The sequence below is a fragment of the Terrapene carolina genome, unplaced genomic scaffold (assembly GCF_002925995.2).
Source record: "Terrapene carolina triunguis isolate 2854851 unplaced genomic scaffold, T_m_triunguis-2.0 Scaffold132, whole genome shotgun sequence".
Classification (NCBI taxonomy): domain Eukaryota; kingdom Metazoa; phylum Chordata; order Testudines; family Emydidae; genus Terrapene; species Terrapene triunguis.
The window spans coordinates 1,150,898-1,172,580 of NW_020664483.1; the positions used below are offsets into that span (position 1 = coordinate 1,150,898).

At 45.5% G+C, this 21,683-nt stretch overlaps 1 protein-coding gene across 1 annotated transcript; it reads right to left on the reverse strand.

Moving 5' to 3' along the window:
• Positions 1-4,998: 4,998 nt before the first annotated feature.
• LOC112116467 (vinculin-like) lies at positions 4,999-10,040 on the reverse strand. The gene is made up of 3 exons (XM_024213954.2): positions 9,730-10,040; positions 8,096-8,213; positions 4,999-5,612 (listed from the first exon to the last, which is right to left on the reverse strand). Exons 1-3 carry the CDS (start codon positions 9,867-9,869, stop codon positions 5,415-5,417), a joined length of 456 nt encoding a protein of 151 aa, XP_024069722.2. The 5' UTR covers positions 9,870-10,040; the 3' UTR covers positions 4,999-5,414.
• Positions 10,041-21,683: the final 11,643 nt, after the last annotated feature.

A 21,683-nucleotide genomic window follows, 5' to 3' on the forward strand; every position in this document is an offset into this window, starting at 1 on the left:
GATTTTGATGCCTTCACTGCTGCAGGAATCGTGGCTCCAGCCCACTTGGGTTACTCCCTTTCATTATATCTCCTCTTACTTGGGCTTTTTTTCCTTTTCCATTTAGTGTGGTGTTTGGCCTAGTGCATGTCATGGCTGAGATAACACCTTAATGTTGGTCACAGATGACTATTTTAAGTGTCTGTTGTGCCTGTGTGAAAGCAGTATTCCATACAGGTGCTGTAGCTAGCTATCTTACCTTCATGAACAGAACCCAGAAGAATCAGGAGGGCGATCTGATGATAAATATTACATTTGTGCTGTGTGGCGGACTTAACATTGCTTATAGGAACTTCACTTTTCAATTTGACTTCCTGATTAATTTCTGAATCTTAATGCTGTATGAATAAAGTAGCACTATTCAAAATTAAAATGGCACATATTAAATGGATAAAAAGCTGGCTTGCTCATAGATCTGAAAACAGTTGTTAATTCAGAGTTATCAACTAGTGGGATGCTACAAGGATTGGTTGTTGGCCAAGTGCTGTTCAATACCTAATTATCTGGAAAAAATACAAATAATACAAACGTATCAAGTTTCCAGGTGACACAAAGATTGGTGGGGTAGTTAAAAAGAATTACTTGGACAGGTGAGTGACCTGGAGTTTTTGGTAAGCTCAGGGCAGTCGAGCAATATGCATATTAATGCAACCAGATGCAAGGCTTTACATCTAGGAACAAAGAATATAGGTCACACCACCTGATGGGGGCTGTATTCTGGAAAGTTATGACTCTGAAAAGAACTTACGGGTTATTGTAGGTAACCAACTGAATATGAACTTGCAGTGTGATGCTGTAGTAAAATGGGCTAACTATACTTAAAGAATATCTTGCAGGAATAGGGAGGTGATATTACCTCTGTATATGGCATTAATGAGACCATTACTGGAGTACTGTGTCCAGTTCTACTGTCCACAGTTTTTAAAAGATGTTGAAAAACTAGAGAGGGTTCAGAGAAGAGCTTCCAGAATGATTTGAGGATAGCTCCTTAAAATGAGAGACTTTTAAGGACCCGAGCCTATTTAATTTATTAGAAATTTAGCCATGGCTGTAAATACCTCCACAGGGAAAAGATATCTTTAATACCAGATAAAGGCATATCAAGAGCCAATGGCTCGAATTTAAAGATGGCAAAGTTCAAACTGGAAATAAGATGAAAAAAAATTAATGGCAAGTGTAACTAATCATCAGAACAGCTCGCCTAGCGATGTGGTAGATTCTCCATCACTTGTGGTCTTTAAATTAGCCGATCAGATTTGTGGGGGTTTTTTTAAATGGAATTGTGGGTTTTGTGATAAAAGCATGAATTTTGCCACAGTCTCAGGGCATGGCCTAATAAAGATTTGCAGATATGGGGCCATTGCCAACTCTTAAAATGTCTGCCAAAGCCAACATAACATTATCCTAATCGGCAAATAATATTGTTTTACAGTTGGACATACAAGGGGTGTATTCTTGAGTTTGCTTCAACTTGACCTTAACATTGGTGAACACATTTTTTACTAATTTTGATTATCAATGTGGTCTTGGCAGAATTTAATCACATTTCCCTTTTTTCAGATGCTACCTTGGTTTTGTGAAAGCTGCTTGGTGATTGGATAATATTAACTTTACACAGTAGCTAAAGGATATTAGATTACTATTGGCTATTACAAGTGCTTCAAACATGTTAAAAAGATATACACTTGCTCGAGAGCCAGCTCCATCAACAGAGACATCTCATGCTTGTACTGACTGCAGCGAGTATGTGTTATGCCAGAAAGAGACAGATGCAGAGAATCCAGCAGAATCAAAAAGAGAGTATGCTGGATCTGGCTATCAAACTCTAGAAGAAAATATCAGATGTTTCCATAAGATGAATGCACTTCTCGTATGCGTAGATATATGCAGATTAGATTATGCTGATTGTATTGAAAAAATTCTTTGAACAAAAAAAATGGATGTTGGCACAAATCTTGCTACATGAAGTTTAACAGGACCAAACATAAAAGGGCTGGGGCGGGGGGGGAGGAAGCTAAGAAAGTTGTGGCTCAAACTGAAGAGGAAATACACACGTTGAAGAGACCAACAGGAAAAAAAGGCATCCTTTGTTTGTGAAATGAACATACTTTCAGAAGACCTCCATGAAGTTTCTGCCCTCGGCATTGATAGTCGGACTAGTTGCAAGTGTGTACTTCAGCTGCAAAATCAGTGCTTGTTTGCAAAACTAAGTGCAGCAGACTTAACGGCCCAAGAGACAATATGTCATACAACATGTTTGGTGTCTCTCTACAACAAAGTCAGGGAGAAGAAAACCAAGCAAAGCAATACAGAGAATATGTTGCATGGAATTGCCTTTGTTGATCTGATAGCATACGTTGAAGAGACTAGGCTGAATGAAGATGTGGCTGAAATCTTTAAATTAGCAGACCTCACAAGGTTCTGTACAGCTAGATTAGAACAGCTGGGGATGACACTGGCTGGGCAGATTCACAGCGCTGAACTAAAATCCCATATTCTTTCATGCATTGCAGATCTCTAAGCACACACAGAAGTATATGATGTGCATTTTGCCTTCAACCAAAATATTGGACATCCCCTCCGAAAAGCATGTGAGGAAGACTGTGACAAAGAAGCACTTCACCTGTTCCAAACAGCAAAAATTATTCAAAGGGACATGTTTCAAATGAAAACAGTTTACTGGATCATTTGACGCAGGATGCCAAGTAAAATGTGTTCCTGAGTGATGATTGGCACTGATGTCCATGATATTGGATGGTCCAAACATTTAAAACTCAGAACAAATTTCCATTCACCCAACTGCCCTTATTTTGGCACAACTATTGCAGTATAACAGCAACATCCATTGCCACAAAGGAATAGAAAATTTGTACCACAACAAAGCTCAATAAATGCCTTTACCAATCTACATATGCAGTGCTGTTGTAGCCATGTTGGTCCCAGGATATTAGAGAGACATGGTGGGTGAGGTGATATTTTATTGGACCAACTTCTGTTGGTGAGAGAAACAAGGATTTGAGCTACACAGAGCTCTTCCTCGGGTCAGCTGGAAAGCTTATCTCACCAACAGAAGTTGGTCCAATACAATATCTCACCTATCTTGTCTCCCTTAACCAATCTACGTTGGTTTTACACTTCATGCACAGCCATGAATAAGTGATCTAGTAGCTACCTTCTTTAAACTTGATTGTCCATCTCCTATGACAGCGTGTCGGCCACTTGTACCAGCATGGCAAATAGTGCATGCCAACACTTTGAGGATGAGAATGTAGTCTGTCCTCTAAAGCTTCATGATGGTCTGTTCACTACTTCTGCCACAGACAGCATAAACCACAATCCTAGGCTCCACCACAGCAACATGCTCCTCTCATGGAACTAGGGGATATCACTTTTTCAGCATCCCAGTACTCAAGTGGAGGCAATTGTCTGTGGAATTCCCACCCCAGACTTTGAGACTGCAGCATCATGAAGAAGACTATCTCATCACTTCCTGAGTCTTACACACTTGTCCCTCCATTCATCTTAAAGAAACCCAAGGCCAAAAATGTTGAAATCAAGACTGAACGCCAACTTATTACCCAAGCCCTGCAAGAAGAGTACAGGTGGCTTGAACAAATACGGCAAGCAGCAAATCTGGTTACCTTCAATGGAGATCAAGACATTTCCTAGGCCACTTACCAGGCTAGCAAACAAACAATGCCAGAGATCACCCCAGCCATCACTGCTCAATCATCCCCATTTTTCAAATGATTCCAAGTCTGTGGCAATGATTTATCATGCTGAGGATGTGATAAGGAATGCTGCACACCATCGAAACCTATGCCAAGTTCCAGTGATCATTGTGGATCAACCCCTTTTCACCATAACCATACAGATGCAGTGGACTTGGCCTGTTGGGTATGGGGAGGACAAACCACTTGTCGTTATTCTGGGTGGACTTTATCTGGAAATGGCAAGTCTAGAATCATAGAATATCATAGAATCATAGACTATCAGGGTTGGAAGGGACTTCAGGAGGTCATCTAGTCCAACCCCCTGCTCAAAGCAGGACAAATCCCCAACTAAATCATCCCAGCCAGGGCTTTGTCAAGCCTGACCTTAAAAACCTGTAAGGAAGGAAAAGCTGATTGGAGATAGTAAATGGTCAGAAAGGCCATTCTTCAGGCCAAACTGGCTTCTCCAGGAATGGTTGACTTTCTTGAAAATCTCTCATGTCATATGTAATAGACGTGCCCCAAGTAACAGCCAGTAACCTGTACATCTTGCTCCAAAATGCATAGACCACAGTATACCTAAGGTCTCGGGGAAGATGAGGCCCCCATGGGGTATGATAAATGGTGTGACAAATGAAAGCTAGAAAACCCAATGTTCCACTTCTGGCATACCACACTTCATCTGGAGCTTTTTGTATTGACCTATGTTGTGTCAATCCACCTGTTGTTCAATGTGGAGCCTGGCATGCACACAGGCTTGCTTGTGTGCTGGTGCTGAGGACTGTTACAATCCTCAAAGTGACCAGTGTAAATCCATATGAGTCTGAGACTGCAGATGGTTCAGGTTTAGATATGTAGCATTCAGCAAATATGTTGAAAAAGGCTAGACACGTATACTGTCATATTGCCCATTGCTGAGGAGTGTTAGTGTTTTGCTAGCATGATGGTGTGCAATAGTATACGTGGCTTCCGTTATAATGAATACGGTATTAAAAAAAATTGTGTCAATGAATAATTATGCATTTATCAATACAAAGCACAAGGCTAACGCTCCCTAAGTAATGAGCCATATTAATTTGTGTCAGACCATTTGTAGGAGTTGAATTTTTCTTTTAAAATAAAACAGTGATAATTTGTGTCAAAGAAATCTTTTGCATTACTAAAATTTGTCTTTTAAAATAAATTAAATCCCATTTTATTGGTCATTTTTTCTTTCAAACTTATCTTGACAACTTAAGTACATTTTTGTAGCCTTTTCACTTGCACAAAAGGTTCATGGGTACAAAAACCTTGCATTGGAATACCTTGCTACCCCTTTACAACACCACATCCACCCTAGATAAGTATCTAAGGAACACTTCTATTCAAATAACATAGTTGTTGCTTTTTGTACAGGGGCTGCTTCATTGCCAAGAACGGCCAGCCTGGGCCTCCAGACTATATATGCTAATGGCTCTTATTTGTGAAGGTCTCCCTTGCTCCTGGGCAGCAGCAGTAGCTTCTAAGGAGGTAAGTGGCATTATTGTCCCTCCCCATTGGTGATGTCATTTCCTGCAAGAGTTAGGGACCAATGACAGAGGCCCCTTCCTACTCCAGGGCAGCACCAGCCACCATGGTTGGTTGTTGAATGGGCTTGGAATTTGGGGGTGGGGGGGATAGTTCTTAATTCTGAGACGATGGTTCCTGAGCCATAGCTGTAAGGGTGGGTTCACGCCCTGCACGTGTTCTGCGAAGTCCGAATTCATCCCTATCTGGGTTTAAAGCTGCTTTGACTCTGTGCCACAACAGCTTTTTCTTCCATTGAATACAAAAGGCAGCTGCCTCTGCCTCTTCTGAGTCAGGATCTGGCTTTCGCAAACCCTGTTTGAAGGAAGCAAAATAATTACACACATTAATATACTTGGATAGACAAAGGGGTTTAAAATTTCTTATAGTACAAAGGGGCCTCAACACACCAAGTCTAGATGCCCACATGTGGGAACCAAGTTAACTTGGTTAGCCTGACACCTCTCCTAGACTAAACAATGGAACAGCTAACCCAGGACTGTCAGTAAAGAGTTAAAGGATGGAAATATAATGAAAGCCAATCAGCATGGTTTTATGGAGAAGAGGCACTTAGTGCAGTGTGACATTCTGATTAACAAGCTGGTACTCTGCAAAATCATTGCCCATATTAAATAGATCAGAAGCAGGCTAAATGATAGATCTGAAAACACAGTTGTTAATGGGGAATCAGCTAGTGAGGCTCCCAGGATTTATTCTTAGCCCAATGCAGTTCAGTATCTTCAATTAATTGGAAGAAAAGAAAATCATTGCTGAAAATAATCAGTAGATGACCAAGATCTGTAGGCTGGTAAATAACGAGGACAGGTCACTGATACAGAGCAAGCTGGATTGCTTAATAAATGGGGTGTAGCCAGGCAGCATTTGTTTTAATACAGCCAAAAGCAAAGTCATAATCTAGGAACAAAAAATACCTGTGTCCTGGAAATCAGTGACTGAAGAGGGTTACAGGTTATTCCCAGCATGATGCTGTGGGGACAAAAGCCAGTGCAATCCTTGCATGTACAAATAGGGCAATGTGTAGCAAGTGTAGAGAGGTGATACTGTCTCTGCGTACTGCATTGGTGAGGCTGTGTACAGTTCTACTCTCCACACTCCGTAACAGTATAGTTATGAGCTGGGTAAAACCTTGTTGGCAAGGTTCAACTGGGTATTTTTTGAGGGGAGGGGGGGCAGGAAATGACAGGCTGGTGTGCAGACAACAATCAGACTCAGAGAAGGAAATCCAAGCAGCAGCCTGTAAGCATGGTGTGGCCCTGGGAGAAGCTAGGGAGAGGTCAGGGCTGCTGGCTGAGAGAAGCTTTGGCCTGTAAGATGAGAAACTTTTAAATTTTGGTTCTTCCTGCATTTGGAAAAGCAGGACTATGTACTTCCTTGTCAATACACAACACTGCATCAAAGAACATACCAGTCTCCATCATACATTTCTACTCCCAACTGGAATGCCCCTGGGGCCCCAAACTTTGATTAACCACTTGGGTTGAAAAGGAGTAACGGTATGTTGGGAAAACGGAAAACAATTCAGAGAAGAGTTGCAAGAATGGATTTATGGTCTGGAAAAAGCACCTTAAAATGAGAAACTAAAGGAACTCAGTCCATTTAATTTATCGAAGAGAGAGAGAGTCTATAAGTACCTAAATGGGAATGATTTCTGTTAGTAGAAGGCTCCTTAATCTAGTAGACCAAAGACTGGAAGTTGAAGTCAGCAAATTCAAACTGGAAACGATGCAAATTTTTTAAGAGTGCTGATGATAACCATTGCCATTGAAAACATTTTCCCTGGGGATGTGGTGGATTCTCCGTCACCTGGAGTCCTTATATCAAGACCGGATCTCTTTCTGGAAGATGCACTGTACCTGAACCAGAAGTTACGAGTTCCTTGTGTTATACAGAAGGTCAGGCTAGATATTCACAATGGTCCCTTCTGGCCTTAATATTTACGACCTATAATTTCTGAAAAGTTGTATTAGCTGAGCCTGGTTGAATGAGTGCCTGTTTTCTGAGCACGCTCAGTTAAAGATTGCTCTATTAAATTATTTAAGGTATTTAGTTATTTCTTGCTGTCCTCATTAGGAAGCCCTTGAGAGTTTTAATGGAAACTTAACTGAGCCAAGACAAAGCCTAAGAGACACTTCACCTGTCTCTAAAGCCCCAGCTGAAAATCTACCTCCATGGCAGTGTTTCTTTTGGCCGTCTGCCTTTCTGTCCAAAATCAATAGCTGAAGGCACTTTGATTAACTTTGCCTATAGATATGGCCCAATACTTACTGGGCAGTTCCTCATCTCAGAGGGCAAGTTGGAAATTGTGACCGTGAAGGCCCATTATTTGGGGGGATGATTCAATACGGTAAGTACAGGGCAGGAGCAAAGGTTGCAGATCCAGGAAGCAGCTGTCTCCATTATAAGAGACTTGACCACAATAGTCACATTGTGTGAGAGATTCTAATTGTGGGTTTGCAGAACACAACAAATCCAGGCTAAGGAACATTTATGGTTCCCCCAGGGAGATAGAACTCCACTGCGATCAGCTGCCAGGGAGAGTTTGTTCTAGAATTGGTGCCTGGTCACCTCTGAGAGGCAAACACAGATTCCAGATGGGATTTGCAAAGGCTCTTCAGGGGGTGAGTTAAGTGCCCAACTTCCAGTGAGATTTGGACAGTTAACTCCCTTAAAATTCTCTGAAAGTTACAGCCTGAATCCAGAAGTGTTGGGGGTAAAAATGTGAATATATTTGAACTTGCCTTTTGAAAGAATCTTGACCTATACCAGTGCACACTTACTTTGACGCACGCGGCCTCTGCTGCCTTCAGGGACTGTAGGACCACTTGAAACAGATTCTGTGCATTGTTCACCAGTAGTTCAGCAGAGCACCTACTCCCTGCTGTTGCTGCTTTTACCCTTTAAAATATTTACAAATTTAAAGCGAAAGCATTACACAACTTGCTAAGTGATTACATACTGTCACTCTAGAGTCACGGCTGGCTGAGGGCTTCCTGGATCTCGGAAGGTCACAGAACAAGCTGATACATGTGGAAGGAAAGTGCTCCAGTACCGCTGGCCCTTGCTCATGGAACAGTTTTGACCGCAGAAGAGATTTTCAGCTTTAAAAAGGCGTTGTAGGGAGAGCAAAAGAATAAAAGCAGGAGCACTAGTAGCCAGCATGGAGAAGTAGCAAACGCAATGTTGAAACCTGCTGTAGCCTGAATGCCCAACGATACTGCTGCCAGTGCCTAGTTACAGACCCTTTCCCTTAATCACCCAGTGTGAGCTGGTCAAGCGGTGGTCCTTCCGGCCGAAGGGGGACAAAGAAAAACGATTGCTGCTATTTGGACTTAGCCGGTGTGCTCAGAGTGTGGAGATGGGGGTGACATAAGCACTGAGACTGTGGCAAGAAGAAAGGGGGGAGATGCCTCTGAGCTCTGTTTAACTAGCACAGAGAGCTATGCAGAGATATTCAGGACTCCAGAAAGCCACCAACGGCATGGCACTCGTTGGTCAAGGAGCCCAAGGGACAAAGGTGCCCAACTCACACTGGGTTTCGGAGTGTCAATGGAAAATTAACCGCAAGGAGCCAGAGAACCTCCAGGCAGACGCAGCATGGCTGGAAGCCTGAGATCAAGAGGGGACATAAGTGCCTCCTAGTACAAGTAGCGTTAGCTCTGGAGAATGCTGTTCAAACATTAGCTCAAGGCTTATTCTAGGCTCAGCTGAAGCCCAGAGGTGGCTCAGCACTGGCTGCCTGGGAGCAGGATCGGGCTCTCGGACAGATGGAGTTTACCACTGGGCTCTTTTAGAAGGGGAAAGATACGAGAGCCGAACCTTCAGTTCTGCACAGCAGCGTATAACACTGCATGGGAGGGTAAGATGTGCAGCTCACGAGAGGCTCCCTATTGTCTGCTATAGGAGTCGTTTCTATAGACACGCCTCATGCACATGCACTGATTTTAAAGGGACACTGCTGTGGGCTGTGGACCCCACCATGCCACGTGCTGAAAAGTGGAAGTCGGTGAGGAAACTTCGTGAATAGAAATATGTAACTATTTTAAAAAATCCGTAATTCAGAAACAAACTACAAATAGGATAGTTATAGTGATCTCAATAGGACTTTGGTTAAAATGCCTTCACTCCGCTGACTCGGCAGCGGCAGACAGTAGCAGGGATCACCCTAACCTAGGATGTGGGAACAAAAACCAGGGGATATGTTGTTTTTTAGCTTGTAAGAAGGTAAAACAAAGAGGAAAACTCTTCATGGCAGAGACAGTCTTCAGCCCAGTAACTAGATGCCTACCACTGGTGCCATATGCAAATACGAACAAGAAAGATAGTCAGCAGTGTCCTTTAAAATCCCTTTTTAAGAAGGCGCGAACACACACACCAGCCTTGAGAGAGAATATGCTTTGAACTTTCGGTTTACCTGGAAATAATTCTGAGCTGGTTGCTGATTGTTTGGATTTGCTCGGTGACACTCAGCAGTTCGGTTGCACATCTTTCATCTAGGCAGTTCTTTGCAATCAGGTGGCCAAATCTGACAAACACTTGCCCATTGGAAGCCATTTGACTAGCACAGGCAATGAGCTGCTCTTTGGTCTAAAATTAAATCAAAAGAAGTCGGGCAGGATAGGGGGTGTTTGCTATAAAATGGATGTAAAATCTACTGTTGCCTTGTTAGCGCTAGCGCATGTTAGCACTACGGAACCTTTATCCGAGCCTGGCTGAGGACACTGATTGCCCAGCTGTGTGGGTTTTGATGATGTCACATGCATGTATCAACTCCCAAGGGGGCACAGCTGGGCCCTCACAACAGAAACACCCACAAACTTCCCGATGCCCCTTATGGGCATGGGGTGGGGATATTAATGGACAAACAAACATCATAAAGAGACCCTGTGGGAATGGTTCAGAGGCTGATGGAGAAAACAGGACAGTTTTAAAGCGCTTTCAACATCTGAATTGCAGCCGCTGCAGCAGCAGTTCATGGCTCATTCCGCCATTTCTACCCCGCTCTGTGAAAGCTACATTGGGGACTGTTTGATATGCCAAACTCCATCAAAGAACTGGAGCTGCAAATAGACTTTGGGCCCCAAACTGCAGCAGCCAGCAGGCCTGTGGGGAGAAGAGGGAGGGTAATAGTTCCGAGAGCCAATGAATAGATTGAAATAGCAGGGGAAAGGGGCTGAATAATCTTCCTTGCCGCCTCCTTCTCCTTTTTGGAGGAAATTCTTTTCAGAGCATTGCAGATACACTCACACTAATGCTATTACACCTGTTTTAAATGAAACGGACATTGATTGAGTCTTCCCGGGGGGGAGGCGCGCAGGAGTTAGTGCGTGTTCAGCCTTGTCATGGTAACACCCCCTTTCTGACTTACTGAGGCATTGTGCTCTCTACACAATGTGGCTCAGACATTTGTCATCGCCACAAATAGGTGCTTGGAGGATTTAGCTGGCCCTGGTTGCTGAGTGAAATATTTCCTCCCATCCTATAACAACACTGGCAATACCGTTATCGGTCCCTTCCTCTTTAGAAACCGTGCCATGTGAGACATCCCAGTGGCCATTTCCTTGGTGACTTGGGACATTGTGTTGCTGTCATCCTGCCACTGTCCAGCGTCCTCTGGCAGGGCAGCAGGAGCGGCTCCCTTACCCTGCTCACTGCTAGTGGAGTGGGAGTCGTTTGGAGAGTCAGTCAGGAGCTGTGAAGACAGCGAAACAGATTCACCTCAAACAACCGACCTTCCCTTTTACCATCTCTGCATTACTGACGTCCATGGCAAAGTGCTGTCATGAAGAGGGTTTAGACAGTCCCTTTTTGGCAGAAATACCCATTTCCTAGATTAAAAAAGTATGTTTTGAATTTTTACACACGCATATCCTTGGGCTTGTTCCACGGGTTTATTCCTTGAGTCATTTCTACTAAGCAAAACAAACAGAAACATTGCCTAGATCCATCCCATCCAGTAAGCCAAGCGTCAGTCCTTGCTTTCCACTGGACTGAGTCTAGCTACCCCAGGGGTCCCTTTAAACAATTTCCTCATATTATCCCCTGACTTGCACCCCAAAGACCATCCTCATTGGAGCTGACAGCTCTAGGGCAGTTAGTTGTGAGCTAAAACAATTTTATCTGGTTTATTTTGAAATGTGTGAATGCCTGCTGCAACTGAAAGCAATTGTTTTCAGAAGCCGAAAATGGCAACCTCCCACACACTGCCTGACTAACGCATCATATTGGCTTCACTAGCTGCAAGGTGATCATGTGGTTTAGAAGCACTACCGCCCAGGTCCTGTCCAATCCTCCATCCTGCCCAAACAACTGCAAACGCTCAGCAGGATGCTGGGTGGAATATTGCAGTACGAGAGAAGATTAGAGTTGATTAGAGAGTTTAGGGGGTAGCAGATGTAACTGAAAGAAACCCTGCCACATCAAGAGCTGGGCAGAGAGTTCCCACAGCTGGGCAGGCGTAGCCGCGGGAATCCCACAGCTGTGCCCAGCCATCAGACTCTCCTTTTGTCATACCCACAAAGGCTGAAGATTGGAAGATTTATTCAAATGACTTGATGTCCAAATTGACATGTTTTGCAGAAACGGCAGCAAGCATCCCGCTTACCAGCATAGCAAGGCTACAGCATGGAGCACGCTCCATGGTGCAGGATTCTCGGGGTACATTCTAACAGCTGTTACGCAAACCAGGCACAGCACCCAGCCGCCCTTTGTGAAGCCCAAAGGAAATCCTTGTCAGCTCGGCAAGGCCTTCCGTATCCGTCACTTTCAAGCTTCAGCCCTAACTTGGCATCCGAGCGGCTTGTTCCAGCACTCTCAGAAGTCCTTCCCGTCATCTCTCGAAGTCAATGGAAAGATACCCAGGGACTTCAAAGGGCACAGCATCAGCCCCATATTGCACAGCTGATGAAACTGTACGTGGCCACAAGCTAATTCTAGGTCCCCTGCCTGTCTTCCTGGGCAGGGATTTTAAAAGTGGCTGCTGGGGCTCCCAGCCCCTGCTGACATTCAGTGCGACTCATGTGCCTAACTCCCTTGAGCCCCTTTGAAATCTCTGCTCCCCCCCCCCCCTTTTTTTTTCTTTTTACTTGACACAAGGAGGAAAATATATAAGTGGAGCTTCTGCTCTGGTAAATTCAGGCCCTCTCTTCCCCACACCCCAACTTCCCTCAAAGAAAAAAAAAAGTCTGATCTGTACCACTGAGGTAGCCTCCAATTTCATTCTGCAAATCTGCATGTTCTCACTCTATGTTCTGTGCTCTCAGTATGTCCAGTCACTAGGCGTCCCCTGTGCAGTTCAAAAGATCTGGCTATTTCAACTGGAGAAGAATGTGCTAGCCACTCACTAAGGGCAGGTCTACGTTACTGCTTAAGTTGATCTAACTTACATCACTCAGGGATGTGAAAAAGACACCCCCCTGAGCGACACAAGTTACAGCGACCTAAGTGCTGTCGACACCAGTGCTATGTCGGTGGGAGAGCGTCTTCACCAGATGCGCAGCTGCATTGGTACATCTGCACCGACACAGCTCTTTTAGTGTAGACTTGCCCTAAGTGCACCGACCTTGGCACTTTGCAGTGAATGCTGAATTATGTATTTTGCTAATTGCAGTTATCTCCATTTCAGGAAAAAGATCTGCAAAATGTTTACATTGTGCCTAGCCTCTCAGAGCTAGCTGGAAATACTGACCGATGACTAGGTGCCGATACCTTTTGTATTTAGTTTATTTTAAATGTATTCGTCCATCAAAAGTGACCGATATAAAATCTGGTTTCCAGTGAACTCCAGTTTCCGACAGTTTTGCATCAGAGTTAAGTGAGGCACAAGGCAATCAGCCGGCTTACCTCGTTAACCCAGTGACTGTGGTGCTACTACACCTAGGGAATCTTGAGCCCGGCCATAGGGGGCACTCACTGCATGTAGTTCTGCTGCTCGTAGGATATGGAAGCAACAGGGACAGTGAGCAAAAGGGGAAGATGGTTCTGTGCAGCCACAACTCCAAGCCATTGCATAATTTGATTTAAAAAAACCCCAAAAGTCTGAAATGAGCAAGACATGGGACTCTTGGACAAGCAGTGAAATGCAGTTGGCACAGTTTTGAGATTACACAGTTTAGAGATACATAGCTAAGATCTACTATACCATGATTTCAAATGCATCCCCGGCAGTTAAACCTTTGGATTCACTCATGGTAGGCCAGGCGTTTGCTGAATCGGCTTGGTGTGTGTGACTCTGGTGTTTGGTGCTGGGTGTCTTGGCAGAGGAGAGCTCTGCTTTGCCATGACATGGATTTGCAACAGCACGTGACTCGCTGTTTTGTAAACACTGCTTAACGAGCGCCAAGGCGGCTTTATCAATGTCCTTCACTGACTGAAGCTGCGTCACCACATAGTGCGCTTTAGCAGACCACTCCCATGCAATGTAGTCTAGCTGGACCAGCTCCTTGTCCTGCTGGCTTTGAAGCGGCTCACCAGCTCTTCCGAGCAGCTCAGCAGTAAGGAGGAGAAGGTTGTCTGTCAGAGAGAGCAGGCTTTCCCGCATCTTTAGATGAGCTGTGTTCTCCAAAGCGTCTTCTATGATGGTCTTGACCAGCTGGACATTTGCCATTATCTGACCTGCCTGTTTAACCATCACTCCGTCACCTCCCTGGGCACGCGCAGGAGGCCAGGCCAGTCTGAGGATGTTTTGGATGCCTCTCATGTACTCCCGATTGGTGCTGGTCAGGAGGAGCAGAAGTGCTTTCACTCTAACAGCAAACTCTCGTTGGAGCAGCTCAGCACGAATGGACAAGTTTGTAGCAGGCCCTGGGGAGACAGACAGAACATCCGCCACTTGCAACAGAGCTTCAGTTAGTACCTTTACCTCCTCCCGGAGCGCTAGGATGTCACGCTGCACACTGTGTTCAGCACAGGCGAGATAGGACAGCCGGGCTGCCTCCTGTATTCTCAAAGAGCTCTCGGAGACAGCTGCCAGGACATCCCGCAAGCAAAGCTTGTGCTTCATTGTATTCCTTAATTCACCTAGGAACAAAACATCTCGTCCTATGAGCTGATCCACCGCACTCAGAAGCACCTGTATGCTGACAGACCAAAGAAGGCAGATCCCCTCGAGATGGTCCTGGTGAGAATGGAAGCAGTCAGAAGACAGCGCCTTTTCAAGTAAATGCTTTGTATTAGTCTGAGCACGTGTGAATTTTGCTTGGACCCGTACAAACCTTTCCTGAATCTTAGGAACTATTGTGCGCTCCTCTTCACAATCTGTCTGTGCAACATCAGCCGCTAGCTGAACAACTGTTGCTAAAGTCTGCATTATCTCATCCAAAGTTTGTTTGCTCTTCAGAAAGTCAGCGGGAGCTACTGTGCAGAATAACTGCTGGACTAGACTGTACCAAGAGCCTGCCACAGCCACCAGGCATTGGTTAGTTTCACAAATCTTCTCCGATAACAAAACAGCTGTTGGAAGAAGTCTGTCTGCTCTGGAAACTGGGTTTGGACCTATCTCCCTAGCTAAGCTAATCACAGATGGTGTTAATAGAACTATCTGTCTGTAGTGGGTCAGCTTTTCCAGCAGTGGCGACTTGACAATTGGTAAGGCTTCCTGAGCTGCATCTACGCAACAGTTGGAAAGTTCAAGTAAACCAAAGCAAGCCGTGTTTACAGCAGTAATGTCATGTTTCTTTGTTGCAGTGATGAGTTCATTGATCACAGGATGTAAATCCACTGTTCCTGGGTATAAGTTACCTGCTCTTGGAAGCATCTCAAGAGGAGAGGTGGCTGATGGAAGCCGTTCGCTTAAAAATTCTTCCACTAATTCAGTATTGTCAGTCGTGCTCTGTTTTATGACATCTGGTGCTCTGAGCTCTACGCGGTCCTGGGCTGAAAAGCAACACAGCTCTTTTGGAATGTCAAGGCTCCGAATTTGTTCCCGAAGTGGACTCAGAATCTCTGGATGGTTAGACTCATCCAGCCCCTCTCTGACATTTCGAGTGGAGTCCATCAGATGCTTTACCCTCTTTGAAAATGCGTTTCTAGTTTGTAGACAAGAGATGCCTCCTAAACAGTGGCTAGTAGCAGTTCTCACTTCCAGAATGGAGATTTCCAATTGCTTAACTAAAACTAACAAACCATTCTTGAAAATGGGATCTCTGATTTTATCCACAAATCTGTTAGTAACTTGGATCACGCGAGCAGCTCGGCTGGTCATATGTGCGGCATGCCATGAAAACCTTCCAGAGTTCTGACTCTCTAGTTCTTGTTCACAACACTCTCTGTGATCGGCCATTTCCTGAATAGACAGATCGAGGAATTCGGGCAAGTTGATTGTCTCATCAACACACGCTAACAAGCTTTCTGTTGTCCAAGCCCATCTTTGATAGAAGGTTTGTAGTTGTTCCTGGATGTTAATCTTATTAGGATCTTTGCTCATTTCCGTGAGGAGTAGAGGCACCGTGGCAAGGAGTCTATTTAAACAGTCTACACGATCTTCAATTTCTTTAATGATTTTGAGGTTGGTGCACCTGGCCAGAACAAAATTTGCCACTTTGAGCATCTGATGAGCATGACTGAAGAAGGCAGTAATGAGAGGCTGAAGTTTTCTTAGAAATCCATCCTCTCCTGCAGGAGAATATTGCACAGTAGTAGGTTCCAGTGCAGCCTCCATTAACCTTTTCAGGGGTTCGTTAATGTCTGTGAAAGTGTCCAGAATCTGACACAAAACAGCAGTGAGCATGGTTTGATCAAGAAGCTCCACCTCAACTCTCATCGCATGACATTTCTCTTCTAGGTTGTGTTCTAGTTGGCTTTGTGCTGGCAACTCCTCCATTATGCTTCCATGGTTGGAAATGCTTTTCTTGAGCATTAGCAGATGATGGCAGTGCTTTATCAACCGCAGCTTAATATTTGGCCTTGATGAGTTAGCTAAAAGCATGCAGTGGAAGACCACTGTTTCCACACAAAAACTGAATTCGTCCTCAGCTAGGTGAGCAGGGTTTGGGTTGGACAGGAGGCCCAGCAGCTGGCTCAGGTGCTGGGAAAAGAGCCCATTTCTTTCCAGTAGTTCCTTGTTTCTGGTGGTGTTTGTCAGCAAGGAAATCAGTTCCTTTATGGTGCTATCCATCAAATGGAAAATGTAGTTCTTGGAACCATTCACTTGCTGGTCCTGGGGGTGCTTCAGGTGACTGTGTTTTGCAGCATGCAGCATCGGGACGCACTTCCTAAGGATCTGCAGCATCTGGGCCAAATACTTCTGAGGAGGAGAATCTCGGAGCTCTTGGATGCGTCTTTCTGTCAAATTGTTCAGCAAGAGCAAGGACTCTGAAAAGTCGCGGAAAGCAGCCAGCAGGGCTGGTATGTCTCCTGCAAACTCGAGTGCAGTCAGGCAATGCCGAAGCCAATGAGCGACCTGGATAATCCTCATCACTACAGCATCATCTTCAAGCTGGAGGATCTAGTTGATAAATCAGAACAAAGGTCACAAAAAAGGAAACATTGAACATTTCCCAAGATCTGTGGTGTTCTTTTTGCTAGGAACGTACTTGTCATTTTCAACTTGCTGGCTTTGTTTTTAAAATGCCTGTGTGCACTGATAACATCTGTCTAGGTGAATTTGAGAATAAAAGTGCTGCTGGTGAGCGATACTGGATCGATAGTGCTGAAACCTGAGGGTACAGAACTCTCGTGACATTACAAAAACACCCACAGAGCATCTCAGCACTTCATGAGCAGTGATGATCACAGCTTCTCCACACTATGGAAAGCGAGGGAAGCGTTACTAACCACATTTTACACATGAGGAAATTGGGGCACAGAGAGATTAAGTGACTTGTCCGAGGTCACACCAGAAATCTCCCAACTCCCAGTGTCGTGTCCAACCCATAACCCCAAACTACTTCTCTTCCTTGGCTTTTATACCTCTTTATAGAGAGAGACGTGGAGCAAAGTTCTCGTATTTTCAGTTGGTTTGGGGGGAAAAAGGTTAAAAGCAATGAGATGATTCAAAATGTATTACTGCTAGTAGGGTGACCCTAAACCCCCAAGCAACTGGGCACCACATTTTGCTCTTAGTTCTGGCTGGGCTCGGGGTACAGCGTAACTGAGCGGCTAGCACACTGGGTCAAGACCTATCCCTGGGCTAGTCCCTGACCTGCTGTGGAACTGTGGGCGAATCGCTTCACCTCATTGGCTCAGCTGTAGAATGGAGGTACCAACACGGCCCTTCTTTTGTAGAGTGCTCTGGGGTTTGCAGATGAAAAGGACCATATAAGAGCTACAACATACTCTGTGTGTGGCGAGTCAGAGCCCCGTTGTGCTGGCGGCTGTACACTCATGTAACATGACAGTCCCACCTCCAAACAGCTTGTAATTTAAGGGCTTGTCTACACTGAGGCTTAGAGCGTGGCCAGCTGGGCAGTACATCTAGAGTGCACTAGCCTGCCATGCACTAACTGGCCATACGGTCCCTGCTCCATGCACTAAAAATTCTGTCGTAAGCACCATTGCACAACTTCTGGTGCACAGTAGTGGGGTCCATGCAGCCAGTTAGTGCACTGTATCTTTACTCTGCACCACTTGCCACACACTCACGCTCTGTGTAGACAAGCTCTCAGTACCCACCTGTACAATGGGGGTACTAGCAGTGCCTTGCCTCCCAAGAGCATGAGGCTATCATTATTTATTATTTCTCCGACACTTAGGGTTGCCAATTTTGGTTGGACATATTCCTGGAGGTTTCATCACACAACATAATCTTTAATTCCTGGAGACTCCAGGCCAATCCTGGAGGTTTGGCAACTCTACCAATGCTCCTGGATGGGCAGGGCAGGGCAGACTTGTCTGGCAGCTGATCTTCATTCCCCACTACAACCTCATCCTCCACATGCACCCCACTCTGGGAAACACGGGCCTAGGGAATTAGCCGCTGTGCAGATCTCCTCCCCGAGAAGGCAGAGCTGCTGGGAGGGAATGAAGGGTTAGTGGAGGAGTATTTATAGCATGCAAATGACACAGCTGCGTTACACTCACCTGTACAGTCTCCATTAAGACTCTCTTTGCTGAATCAATCAGTTCCTCCTGATGACTCTGAACGTCTGGCTGAATATGAAGTTTCTGGGCCACCAGTAAGATGCTTTTCCCAGACGCGAGGAGAGATTCGGCAGCAGGCAGCATCTCCCCAGCCAGCAGCTCCTCGTTGGACTCATGAGCCACCCTGGCAGAAGGATGCTGATCTCAGGTACGCACGGTCACACAGACGCCTTTAATGAAACGCGTCGCTGTAAACCAGCGCCAGCATGGGACTGGGAAAGCTGACTCCAGGGAGGAGCCAGGCAACCTGAACAGGCAGGGTACAACCGGCTCCCAATGAACAGAACTCCGTGGAGGGTAAGCAGATGTAGGGCAGGCGAGGAGGGGGTGGGATTGTGCTTTCCCTTAATTAAATGTTCTGGTTTTTAAACAGCAGCCACATGTAAGACAGTCACATGAGTGTGTGGTTGGGGGTAGAATGGACCCTCTGCCCAATCCCAGTAAGAGGGGAACCCCCTCCCCGCTTGCCTGCACCCCATCCCATACTAACTGTTCCCCTGCCTCTACTAGGTGGTCAACCAACCATGAAGGTATCTCTGTGGCTAGTAAAGGAGGGGCCAGAAATGACAGCTGCACTGCAGGTGAGGAGTTAAAAATCAGAGACATCTTCCAGAAAAGCAACAGACTAGAGTTAAGCAACACTATGGACACAGACAAAAATTAAAAACTAGAACGCCCATATCCCAGTGTGTGAGGCACTTCAAATCAAAACAAAGGGAACCAGAATGCCTGGAACAAACAGATAAATTTAAAAGCAACAAGAGAAATGTGGTCTACAGGTGTCCATGCCTGCTCCACCTATAACACATGTACGTACATACACACACAGATGGAAATTCATTTTGCCCTCTTTAAAACTCAGTGTTACCTTCTTGCAACATAAGCAAGTTCTTCAGTAGCTTTGGCTAATTCTTCAGCAGCTTTTTCTAAATCAGCTAGGCGCTCGTTATTCACCCCTTCCCACTCGGCTGCTATCATTAAATGACAAAGTTGAGCTGCCATGGGTGAAATAATTCTCTCAATGGTTTTGTTGGAGGTTACAGCCCTGATGTCATACAGATAAAAAGGCTCCATTGCTCTCGGCTACAAACAGAAGACACAATTAAAGATTCATCTCCACAACACAGTAATATTCATTAACAGAATGCACTGACTCTGCACCTTCCATCCAAACATCTCAAAGAACCTTGGGAATATTAATGAATTTAGCCTCACAACGCCCGTGCATTATCCCCAGTTTTGCTGCAAGCTGTTCCTACAATCAGAGATGGGGCGTGCACCCTGCACTGGCTCTGGTGGGGTTAATACAGGCAAAAGAGGCCAGTTAGCCATAAGCTGTACCTGGAGGAGAGCGAGGAGGCAGTGAGACTGAATTGGGGATGAAGCTCACCTGGGCAGGAGCAGGGGCCATGTCTATAAAGCCGGGAGCCGGCAGCAGGGAAGGGGCCCGCAGTGAGGAAGCTGGAGAAACACTTCCTGGTACGAGGGGGGAGAGCAGGAGCCTGTCCCAGGAGTGTGAGCAGCAATCCAGGGAAGGAGTAGGAAGGGCTGGGGAGATCTGAGCTGCTGGGGGAGGGTCCCTGGATTAGAAGCCATTGTAGAGGGCAGGCATAGGTTCCCCTACAAACCACTGTAGCAGTGGCATGTTAGGGGCAGCCTATCTGGGGACTCCCAGGGATGGTTTGGAAGGAAACGGATAACACCCCAGGATGGGGGGGGGGGCTTGTTTGTGACTTGACCAGAGGGTTAAGCCATGAAGAGGAAAGTGCTACAGCTCCCGGAGCATGAGAGAGGCCACGGAGCAAGTGATGGGACGACGCGTTGAGCAACCACAGGAAGGGGTGTCAGAGCATGTGGTGAGCTAATCCCCAAATGGGCCACTAGGAGGTGCCAGACCAGCAAGAGAGCGCCCCCTGTTGCAGGCATGGCTCTGGTTTGTGGCATAATTAAATATTTGGGGGTCTGACGCATGCCACTGATGTCAGTACCCATTTACATCAGTAGTGAATTTGGCCCAGCATGTTAACGTCAGCTCATTAGTCAAAATGGCTCAGATGAAACAAGAGTCAACTTGCTCCACCACTCAAAATTCAAATGTAACCCCAGCCACCCCTTTGAGTTTGTACTATTTCCCCTTGATCAGTTTTCACTTTCCTGGGCTGCTGCACTTCCTACTGCCAGACAAGTCTAGAAGCAGAAAAGATCAGACACTTCCCAGCTACTCCTGCAGTCTGACCAGCCTGACCTGACACAGGCATGCCAAAAAGCTTGTGGGGAAACCCGAGCTAGGCTCAGGAGAGCTCCAGCTTAATTCTGCAGCCTCAGGTTTCCTCTCCACCTAATCTTCTCATCACAAACCACCCAAATCATGCTACTGCGTGGAAGTGAAATGCTCCAGCGTCTGGCCAAAGTTAGAGTTTGCACTAAGACCCTTACAATTATTCATCACCTGCTTGTCTCATGGTTTCAGACCACCTCAAACTCACCTCCAGGACCAAAACTCTGCTCACTAATTTTGCATACACTGGTTGCACACAGGCAAGCATTTGCACATGCCAATTGGACAGTTAGATGTTCATTTACCCACTCTGTATGAGCAGAGGTTAGTTTTGAATGCAGCTGTACGTGATCATTTTAAAAATCTGACTCTTGGAGTCTGTTACAATTATTTTATTTCTATTGAATCTTCTATTTTAAATAGAGAATATTCAGAATCTATCAACCCTTTCCCTTAAAAAAAAAATGTAACAGTACTACATGTGCCTTAAATAACTGAATAGCAAAGTGAAATTTACAGGGGGATTAGAAATATAATTTTTAAAATAAACATGTGCTTGTCACCGCTGCCCAGTGCAGACTCTGATGTTGATGATCGTGTATAATACATAAGAACATAAGAAAGGCCATACCGGGTCAGACCAAAGGTCCATCTAGTCCAGTATCCTGTCTACCGACAGTGGCCAATGCCAGGTGCCCCAGAAGGAGTGAACCTAACAGGCAATGATCAAGTGATCTCTCTCCTGCCATCCATCTCCACCCTCTGACAGACAGAGGCTAGGGACACCATTCCTTACCCGTCCTGGCTAATAGCCATTAATGGACTTAACCACCATGAATTTATCCAGTTCTCTTTTAAATGCTGTAATAGTCCTAGCCTTCACAACCTCCTCAGGCAAGGAGTTCCACAAGTTGACTGTGCGCTGCATGAAGAAGAACTTCCTTGTATTTGTTTTAAACCTGCTGCCTATTAATTTCATTTGATGACCCCTAGTTCTTGTATTATGGGAATAA

Excerpts from the sequence above, each read along its gene's own strand:
- LOC112116467 (XM_024213954.2), bottom strand. The coding sequence starts at position 9,869 with ATGGCTTCCAATGGGCAAGTGTTTGTCAGATTTGGCCACCTGATTGCA. Across the intron at positions 8,214-9,729 it reads CAGCTCAGAATTATTTCCAG|GGTAAAAGCAGCAACAGCAG; the intron begins GTAAACCGAAAG and ends AATATTTTAAAG. Across the intron at positions 5,613-8,095 it reads CAGAGGCCGCGTGCGTCAAA|GGTTTGCGAAAGCCAGATCC; the intron begins GTAAGTGTGCAC and ends TCCTTCAAACAG.